This window comes from Priapulus caudatus, unplaced genomic scaffold (genome assembly GCF_000485595.1).
Source record: "Priapulus caudatus unplaced genomic scaffold, Priapulus_caudatus-5.0.1 Scaffold408, whole genome shotgun sequence".
NCBI classification, from domain to species: domain Eukaryota; kingdom Metazoa; phylum Priapulida; class Priapulimorpha; order Priapulimorphida; family Priapulidae; genus Priapulus; species Priapulus caudatus.
The window spans coordinates 123,837-134,493 of NW_014577469.1; the positions used below are offsets into that span (position 1 = coordinate 123,837).

General features: G+C 42.5%; 3 protein-coding genes across 3 annotated transcripts in view; 2 read left to right on the forward strand and 1 right to left on the reverse strand.

Annotated features, from left to right (window-relative positions):
- Positions 1–3,770, forward strand: part of LOC106810074 (transmembrane protein 144-like) — a 12,530-nt gene extending 8,760 nt beyond the window's left edge. The window contains exon 11 of the transcript XR_001393949.1: positions 3,102–3,770. The gene's annotated coding sequence lies outside the window, so the exon portion shown is untranslated. The remainder of the gene's footprint in view (positions 1–3,101) is intronic.
- On the forward strand, positions 379–5,143 carry LOC106810065 (transmembrane protein 144-like). Its single transcript, XM_014813329.1, has 8 exons — positions 379–456; positions 621–717; positions 1,030–1,148; positions 1,466–1,563; positions 2,070–2,287; positions 2,582–2,639; positions 3,509–3,531; positions 5,138–5,143. Exons 1-8 carry the CDS (start codon positions 383–385, stop codon positions 5,141–5,143), a joined length of 693 nt encoding a protein of 230 aa, XP_014668815.1. The 5' UTR covers positions 379–382.
- Positions 4,993–10,657, reverse strand: part of LOC106810066 (myotubularin-related protein 6-like) — a 46,333-nt gene continuing 40,668 nt past the window's right edge. Inside the window, exons 8-12 of the mRNA XM_014813330.1 lie at positions 7,838–7,960; positions 7,501–7,628; positions 6,954–7,085; positions 6,328–6,454; positions 4,993–5,969 (exon numbers count right to left, since the gene is read on the reverse strand). Coding sequence (XP_014668816.1) covers positions 5,433–5,969; positions 6,328–6,454; positions 6,954–7,085; positions 7,501–7,628; positions 7,838–7,960 — 1,047 coding nt within the window. The 3' untranslated portion in view covers positions 4,993–5,432. The remainder of the gene's footprint in view (positions 5,970–6,327; positions 6,455–6,953; positions 7,086–7,500; positions 7,629–7,837; positions 7,961–10,657) is intronic.

Sequence of the window (10,657 nt, forward strand, 5' to 3'; positions counted from 1 at the left end):
CCCCCCCCCTCCCCCCTCCCCCTTCTCCTCCCCTCCCCCCTGTTTGAATTTCATCCTGGGGAGAACCCTGAGATGGTATGGGCATATGGTTAGGAAGAGACATGACGGGCAAACGAAGAGAGCATGGCAGGAGCCGGTGAGAGGAAGAAGGACGAGAGAACAACAGAGAATTGAATGGAGGGATGGAGTGGAGGAGGAGATGAGAAGGTTGGGAGTAACGGAGAACAATACGGCCGATTGAGGAAGGTGGAGAAGAATCATCAACAGAGAGGTCAGCCCCTAGCTGACGTCTCAGCGTAGACCATCCGCAATTGACTATGAAGAAGAAGAAGAAGAAGAAGAAGAATTTCTAATTTTCATGCTTGCTTTTTTCAGATTTGGTATGTTTGGAATAAAGAAGGAGATACCAGACAATCTAGCTTTGAACTATACAGGAGTAACCTTTGCACTAGTCGGGCAAGTAATTTGTAATATTGACATCACTCTCATGTTTAAACCCAATGCCACACAAACGTGTTTCTCTTGGTTTCATTGCAGCATTTGATATTTCTGTAAATAAATAGTACCTGGTACCTTTTTAAAATATAATGATGTGGATATATCGCATTGCAATCTTCCAGGGCTATTCTGTTCATTTTCATTAAGAGTGAAGGAGGCGGACCAATGAGAGTGGCCACAAGGCTGGACAGTGCTACTGAGCCACTAATTGTGAACCCGGTACCTATCAATCATATTCTCCATACATCAGGAAAAAATAGAAAATAAAAGAACTGTTGTTTGGGTTTACTGCATGACGTAAAGGGTAATGTACATCCATGTAGAGTGGAAGTTATACAGTGAAAACAAATCTAGAGAATAGCCACCTGTTTATAAAGAAGAGTTTTAGTTTTCTCACGAGTGGTGTTCTACAGTGAAACCAGCTCTATAGAACTGACACCTGTCTATAAGGGACACTTTCGGGGTTTCCCATGAATGACCCTCATCTACAGTTGTGCATGCATGTATATAATTATCTCGTATTGTTGATAGGTTGGGGATCTACCCCATGACCGTGCACTGGACCGGCCTCTTGCCACGACATGTGTCGAGCCAGCCGATCCAGATGAGACATCCATAGACAGATTGCAACCTTCAACAAAACGTGTCGTGTAAGTCATGCTGCGGCTGCTGCTGCGGAAATGGTTCTGGTGAGGCTCTCAAATTAAACGCAATTAAAATGTGCAATTCCAGATCTGCTACTTCTGTCAGTAAGCTATGCTGCATGTCTTCTTTCTTCAAGTTATGTGGGTGGTGCACAATTTGGTTGGTTTATTCTATCTCTCTGTCTCTCTCTCTCTCTCTTCCTCTCTCTCTCTCTCGCTCTCCCTTTCATTCTCATTCTCCCCTTCTCTCACTTTCTCCCCATATCACCTCTGTATTTCTTGATATCGATTTTTCTTTTTTATATAGAATGTTGTTTTTTCAGAGGAGTGTCACTATCAGTTATCTCTGGCTTGTTTTACGGAGTCACGTTTGTTCCAGTAATCTACATACAGGACAATTATAAAGACTCCAGCCAAAATGGTGAGTCGTCTCAAAGGAACACTTCATTGAGACATTGTACAATTATTGCTGGGCGGTGAGGGAATTTTGAATTTTGTCAACTGAGAAAACCAATGTTACTGAAGCCCGGAGGTTGAGTGTGTGCTTTCTATTATGTGTACATTGGTTCTAGACACAGTGTGTCTAACACAAGAGATGTTATGTTGTTGTAGGTCTAGACTGCGTATTAGTGACAAACTGGGTGTGAGTGATGTTTTGGTTTTTTAGATCTAGACTAAGTATGACTGACAAGCTGTATGTGAGTGATGCTCTGTTGTTTTAGGTCTAGACTACATATCAATGCCAAACTGTATATGAGTGATGTTCTGTTGTTTTAGGTCTAGACTACATATCAATTACAAGCGAGCCGTGCGTGATGGTCTGTTTCCTTTGTTTCCAGTCTGGGTGTTACGCTGTCTGGGCTAAATAATATATTTTTCAGGTACGGATGTTATGTGCTCACAGGGTTGAATGTTCTGTTGTTTCAGGGCTGGATTACGTGTTTGCTCACATGAACGGCGTGCTACTGACAAGCTGCGTCACATTCATCGCTTACTGTGCAGTGATGCGGAATTGCCCACGCGTCTACCCGCGCGCCATCTTGCCCGGCCTCGTGTCCGGAGCGATGCTTGCATGCGGCGTCACTGGCTGGTTCATAGCCAACCAGGTGCTCACCGAGACCATCAGCTTTCCCATCATCACTACGGTAGGTGGCGCCACCTGCACACGGTGGGAGCAATTCCGGCACGGGCAATCCGCGTTACTCTTTGCTTAGCATTCATTGAACATCATAAAATTGTATTGAGTTGTTCTATTCTGTCATGGCAGAATCAAAAGTAAGGCGAGGTACACTTTAGTTACTTGCTTCAATATGGTTTTCTCGGATTTCAAGTAGTATAAAATGTCAACTTTTGTTTTTGTGTCCCACACTTTCAGTTCATGAAAATGTGCATCTTGGCGTGGACCAAGATTGGTTTATTAGTCTTTATCTACTTTCCAGGGGCCGGGAGTCATAGCAGCATTGTGGGGAGTATTCGTCTTCAGAGAAATACAGGTATGTTATTATATATGTGTGGTTTATTAGTTTTGATTATGATTTATGAGTTTTTTCTGTGCTGAAATATTTTCATGGCAGTTAGAATTAAAGCTCCATGAGGCGAATGATAGAGTGCAGATGCTTCTGTTGATCTTGTGCACACGTGCATGCAAAATATGAGACTGTACCAAGATAACATGCTACAGGACTTGGATGCTGAGCTAGAGTAGTAGAATGCCATACAGCTGTATAGATATTGTACGTACCTACAGAGAATGCAGACAGCACCGGAAATATTGCACACATTCATGAAGAAAGTGTTTACAAAACTACAGAGAGAAGGCACACAGATCTAGCAAAATCAAATAGTTTCTTTTTCCCTGAAACAGACAAAAAAAGATAAGAATTAGAAAAAACATAAAGAAATGTATCGAGTGCATCCTGCAAAGGACCCGTTGTAAGAACCATCATGAACCGTACGTAGTACAACGTAAAGTTGTAATGTCAAAAGTACAATAATATTGTTTATGTACTTCTGATTACATAAGTGTAGGGTGTCATACCTTTTGCTCATGAAGTGTTGTCTTGTGCAAGTGCATTGTAGATTCATGATAGTTGTAACTATTTGTTAGAACGTTTCTGACAACGGGCTCCTGTTGTACTGTACTATTCATCAATGGTCAATTAAACCAATAATTTTTTGGTCTATTTTATTCCATCCATCAAAAGTGAGATGAGGTAACTTTAGCTATATGGTGTGATACGCCCACATGTATAAAGGGAAAAAAGAGATTTCGAGACAATTGGGTCTAATATTTGAGACGTTTTAGTTTTACATTCGAAGATTTGTGTCGCTTGTATGATATGTGCACATGCCTATAATATATGCAGTATTGGTGAATGAGGGCAAAGAGGTATATTTTAAACGTGGACGAGATTCTTTTCTTAGGTAGCATAACAACTAACTGGGTTGTTGCATTTTCAAAGTGTAAACACTTGCCTAACTGTGGATTAGAACATAGTAATATTCAAAATCATATGCTATATATAGATATATATTATTTATTGAATGCAATGGGGAATTCTATACATAGTTTATATTTTCCATAAATAAAATCGCTCAGTTAATACTTTGTAGCATGCCAAAATTTCACCCCTGTTCCAATCTCTTTGTCTTGGTAGAATGGAAGAACACTTATCTGTAGTGAGTACAAAGCATTGCATGTCAGAACAATAAGTAAACAGCTAAATTTCTGAGCAAACAAATTCCCGTCACATGGTCGGCAACTCTCAAGTGAATTCCCACACAACCTCAGGCACCATGTTATGTTGCTTACAGAGGTCCATTGCATAACAGTAAATGTACATCAACAAGGGCAAACATTCCTCTCTTTAGTTATAACAAGCAGTTCTTCATACTCCATCCTCTATATTTTACTTATAGGTTCAACCTTTATAGACTTTCTACCTACTATACTGACGAATTGCACACTTATTAGGTAACAGTAAGTAGATGACAAGTTGTCATTGATCTCCAGACCCATTCGAGATAGATAAGTCAGTACTCATGCAGAGTAAATTTATCACACACGAAATTTCCTGACCGTGTGCTGTTTATGTTCGAGAAAATGTCTATTGCAAAAGTCCAACCTGAGAGCAGTATAGCGAGTATGATCCTCGAGAGAAAACATAAATAGATTTACGGAGTATGAAATCAGGAAAATGCTCAAGCTGCTTACAAAAGCTGCAAACCAAATATAAAAACCACAGGACCATTATTAACAAGTTGTTCAAGATGCCATATTACGATTCGGATATAATATTTACAGATCAGAGATCACCACGTTCTGCTATGCGTGAATGAATTGTGTCTATACATACGCACGTATATATTAACAACAGACGGTGTATTAACATGCAGTTCAAGTTAATCATTCACAATTGTCCTCGAAAACCCGTTCTTTACACTCTTACCGTGTTACATACTGCCACAGAGGTGTGACCCCTGTCTAACCTTCATTATTTTTTCACGAGAGCTAATATATCACATATATATACTAACACCTGTACCACCAGCAGTACAAATTTTCTATCTACACGCATTTCACTTGACATGTTAATCCGATATGAGATATTTAACCACTTTTTGTAAATGAAAATAAGTGTCTACGACAATATCGTTACGCCCGTGTGCCTTCCGAAAAATGGCCAGTTTTATTCTTTATGCCTCCAATTCACCTGCCAACTGTCGACTGTACATGTCAATAATAATATATTTGTTATTTACTAATTGAAGAAGATACTATATGAAATACCAATAGTAAAACAGAGAAAACCATGGTTACTTTGATGTACTGTTCAACCTGCTTTTAATCTAGTAGCATGAGTTATAACTTTCAAATGGAATATCAGTATAGCAAATACAATACCGACATTTAGCAGTAAGAAAATACCTTCATCGGTAGAACAGATCGAAGCACAAATGTAATAAGAATTAATATAAATTATTTTGTGTTGCAGAATTGAAGCACCACTGATTCCATCTATATACGTTTTTAGACTAGCATGTAGGCTACTGGACGTTTTACACACACCCACTGAGTTAAAAAGCACAATTCGCCATTACAGATCGTGCGCGAAACTTTGCATTTAACAAGCTGGTCACCATTTATTGATAACGAAGACATTTACTTCCAATATGTGAATACAGATGTCAACAGGTCTCAGCATTTGTCCACGATTCCTTTCGATCGGACTTTGCATTGAATCCAGCCTGTTATTTTCTCACTCACTGTTACCCGAGCAGTGGCGCCACCTACAACGTGCTCTGCGCCTGCTTGTAGCAGTTCCGGCAGACGGGCACGGCGCGGTTGGAGAAGTGGCCCAGCAGGTGGAGCCGCTTGTCGATGCAGCGACTGCAGTATATGCGTCCGCACCGCCAGCAGTGGTACTTGCGCGTGAAATGCTCAAAATGCGCTGCGCAGGGGCATGTGCGTGCTTTGCGCAGACTCCGCCACTCCACCGACACGGATTCCAACTCGGCGAGAATCGCTTCCGCGCTCCCGCTGCCCTCTGCGCACCCGCCACACGACTCGACCGTGCTCAGCGACACCTGGAGGCAACCGACATCGACGCCGGACTCGCACTCGCTGACGGTGGCGCCCTCGCGCGTCGCTCCTGGCAGGAGGGGCGTGAGGATACACGTGGGGGTGGTGGCGACGTCAGTGGAGACGGTGTCATCAGAGAGACCAGACACGGATGAGATGGCGCTGTCTGTCATGCATGACCTTGGTAAGGTCGTCGCCGTCTGCTCAGTGTTCTTTCCCACCAGCACCTTCATAGACGATATTCTCTAGAGCAAACGTATACATGTACATACACGTGTGATAAAATAGACGTACGTACTATGTCTTTTAGGTTAGACTCTGGCAAAGTGAAATTGAAAAACTTGAGAGCACGCATTTATCCATTTATAATAGAAAAGAGCATTTCTGTATTTATATTTTATTTATAAGTCTTTATTTGTGCTCATGACTCATATTACATATATATATATATATATATATATATATATACATATATGTATGTGTGTGTGCGTACGTGCGTGTGCATGTGCGCGCACGCGTGTGTGTGTGTATGTGTGTGCGGTCTAGCAACGCATGTATCCGTGTGTTTCAAGTGTGGATAGCTAAGTCTGAAGATTTACTGACCTTTGATACAAGTTTGAGATGATCCTCTAGGGAACAGCTCTGGTCCTTCAGCACACACAGACTATCCATAGCCGACTCTTTGGGATGGATCCAACTCTCAAAGCGCATGTACATACCCTTCCAAAACCTAACAGACGAGTCAGGTTAACAGACAGACGTGTAACTGTCTGTCAGTACAAACGCATCTAAGAACACTTCTGCAAATTTTAACGAACGATCCAGCCAACCAGGTTTTCAACAGTCTTTTTCACAACAGTAACTATATGCCGTGTATTTACCTGTACACATGCAAAATACGCGCGAATCACAATTTATACGAAGAAAGTTTGTGATACTGGTCGATGGTTTCTTGCAATGGCAAGACAGCAATCAAACTACTCACGAGGCTCAGTTGGCAGCATGTGCCAATCCACGAACTTATGAGACGGCAACCAAACCACCTATAGGTCTACCCACGCAATGAGGTAAATATAACAGTTAGCTTAGCTTGTTAGCTGTTATATTTTACAGTTAGCTGTTAAATTTAACTTCTTGTACCCACGGAGCCCATCGTTCTGCCTCCGTCCGCTAGGTGGCATTATCAGCACCAGCAGCAGGAGGCCATGAGGCTCACCCTGTAAAATTACCTGACATTCTGTGGACTCGTATTGGGTTTTAGCACGCCCATCTGGCTGTCCTCTCTCCTGTACAGCGGGTTCACAAACTCCCCGAGGTTGTGCAGGAGATATCCCCACAGCGAATAAGTCCTGTCAGACAACCTGTGATATGGTAATATAGTTAATGACGTGCAGGACGTACCCCCACGGCAAACATATGTATGGTCAGACAACTTGTGACGCTGGTAATTGTAGGGTCATGCAAGAGGTCTCCCTGCAATGAATATGTAAAGTCAGACAACCTGTGACATGGTCATATAAGGAGTAAGGTTGTGCAAGAGTGCAAGAGCATGCCATGTTGTTCTTGGCTCTAATGCTAATAGCCAACGTCCCTCTGTATTACGCAGCGTGTAGAGCTGGATGTTATTTTGATTCTGCTGGCTTGCTCTCTATTCATGGAAGGTCGGGGTCAAGTGTGACGTTAATGCCCGTCTCATGAAGGCAATGCCCATCTCATAAAGGCAGGGAGTCTATTGAGCATGCTTATTAACTCATGTTGAACTTAACCTCAACTCACCTGAGATCGACTCTGTCCTTCTCGCAGTTACCGATGAATGTACCAAACTGGCAGGAGTAGGCGTGGTCGTGCAAGGCCAGCAGAAACTTGTCGTTGAATTGAAATGCACACGGGAATTGCTGTAGCACCTGTTGATAGACAGACATAGTTAAGTGTCGACCTGTGGAGATAGGTTTGCGGCAGCGAAGAGTGAATAAATACATAGGTATAGACCCGTATAGTGCTATATATAGGTAGAAGGTAGAGCTATCCTTGCGCATGCTAGAGGCTTTTGGTTACTAGTTATATCTTTAACTTGGGCTATAAGGGTTATAGTGTTGGGCTTCTGATTACTTACCTGCCAAGTAGCATCTATAAATTGTGTGAATATAGGAGATTTCTCTTTCTGGTCACTCTGGAGGTGTCCACAGCGATCTGTGAACTTGTGCCCGAACGACAACCATTCCTTCTCCACCAATATCTGCAAATTGTAAGATTTGTGTCGATCGAGCTTTTAAACGTCAAAATTGCCCAGTCACACTTGAATATCTTTTATATTATCTATACAGCTTTTAGTATTCCAAATTATCTGTCAGAATCATCACGTATATAGTAATGTTGCTACATGGGCTAACATATGCGAAATTACCGCGCTCCGATAACAAATGCTGTGGGCGATTACTCGCGCGTGACGTCACATCTGTCCTGTCAGGCCGCTGTAGCCACAGGCACAGGCACTTAGTATGTTTCAATAGTAAAATGATGGTAAATAAACACGAAAGGTATTCACTATCAAAGTTTCTCTACTCTTTTTCGCTTATTATTGCTGATAATTTCCTGGAAATGCCGTTCAAATGCTCCTCTGCAACACACAAGCATAGCGCGCACACGCCGGTGTGCACAAACAACAACAATAAAGAGAAGTAAGAATGACAAGAATAACTCTCTCGAGAATAACAATATTTTGCCTCCCTCTTCTTCTACCACCCCTCATCTATCTTCCCTGCCGACTTTCCTCAGTCTCCCACCCCTCTCTCTCTCAGCAAGCTATATTATGCAGATTTCTTTAGTCCGTAATGCACACCTGAAACGGTGCTCGCGCATGCGCAATATCCCCAGAGAAAAATAATATTTTGCAAAAATTATGCATTTGAAATGAAGAGGAGTTATTTTAGCATAGATTTACATGATAACATTCCATCAGTAGACCTCACTTAAAAACAGGGAGAAGACCTTGCATGTAAGGTGCCCGCTGCATATACCAGTCAGTACACAATCTGGCTACGTTAGTGTATTAGCGCTGCGAAATATCTCACCAGAAGAGTTATATTTTGTGATGAATATGAATTTAACATGGTTAGGGGGTATCTCAGCATAGATTTATGTAATAAATTTTTATCAGTAGACCTGTGTTTATAATTAGGAAAGCGCCCTAGCCTGTAGAGAGCGAAACGCCTACCTCTACCCCTACCGTCCTTTCCTTTGCCTCTCTTGTCCCTCGCGTAGCCTCACCCTTCTACCGTCCCTCAGCTATCTTCCCTCAGCCTCCCACCCTCTCTCATTTAGCAAGCTATATTATGCAGGTTTCCTCAGTCTGTACTGCACGCCTGAAACGGTGCTTGCGAATGCGCAATATCTCCCGAGAAGAAGAATATATTATTTAAAATGAATTAGAAATTTTGTGATGAATATGAATTTAATATGGTTAGGGAATATCAGAGCATAGATTTCTGTAATAAATTGTTACTAGTAGACCTGTGTTTGTAATTATGAGAGCGCCCTATACTGTAAGGCGCAAAATCCCTACTTCGCCCCTCCCGTCCTTACCGTTGCCTCCCTTGTCCCTCGCTCAGCCTCCTTCTTCTTCTACGGCCCCTCAGCTATCTTACCGGCTGCCTGTCCTCAGTCTCCGTTTCCCCCCCTCTCTCTCTCTTCTCGCTCTCTCTCTCTCTCTCTCTCTCTCTCTCTCTCTCTCTTAGCAAGCTATATTATGCAGTTTTCTTTAGTTCCTACTGTGCGCCTGAAATGGTGCTCGCGCATGCGCATTATCCCCGGAGAAAAACAATATTTCGCAAAAATTATGCATTTAAAATGGAGAGGAGCTATCCTGGCATAGATTTATATAATAAAATTTTATGAGTAGACCTCTCTTAAGAAATAGGATAAATACCCTGCATGTAAGGTGCCCGCTGCATATACCAGCCTGTACACAATCTGGCGACGTTAGTGTGTTAACGCATGCGCAACATCTCGCCAGAGGAGTTATATTTTGTGATGAATATGCATTTAATATGGTCAGGGGATATCTGAACAAAGATATTTGTAATACACTGTTATCAGCATAGCTGTGTTTTAAAATTAGGAGAGCGCCCTAACCTGTAGGGTGCAAAACTCCTACTTCACCCCTCCCGTCCTTACCGTTGCCTCCCTTGTCCCTCGCTCAGCGTCCTTCTTCTTCTACCGCCCCTCAGCTATCTTCCCGACCGCATTTCCTCAGTCTCCGTTCTCTCTCTCTCTTTCTCTCTCTCTCTCTTTTTCTCTCAGAAAGCTATATTATGCAGTTTTCTTTAGTTCCTACTGCGCGCCTGAAACGGTGCTCGCGCGTGCGCAATATCTCCCGAGAGGAACAATATTTTGCAAAAAATTATGCATTTAAAATCGAGAGGAGATATCCTGGCATAGATTTATATGATACAATTTTATGAGTAGACCTCTCTTAAGAAATAGGATAAAGACCCTGCATGTAAGGTGCCCGCTGCATATACCAGACAGTACACAATCTGGCGACGTTAGTGTGTTAGCGCATGCGCAACATCCCGCCAGAGGAGTTATATTTTGTGATAAATATGCATTTAATATGGTTAGGGGGTATCTGAACATAGATTTTTGTAATAAACTGTTATCAGTATAGCTATGTTTTTAATTAGGAGAGCGCCCTAGCCTGTAGGGTGCAAAACTCCTACTTCACCCCTCCCGTCCTTACCGTTGCCTCCCTTGTCCCTCGCTCAGCCTCCTTCTTCTTCTACGGCCCCTCAGCTATCTTCCCGGCCCCATTTCCTCAGTCTCCGTTCCCTCTCTCTCTCTCTCGTCTTCTCTCTCTCTCTCTCTCTCTCTCTCTCTCTCTCTCTCTCTCTCTCTCTCTCTCTCTCTCTCTCTCTCTCTCTCTCTCTCTCTCTCT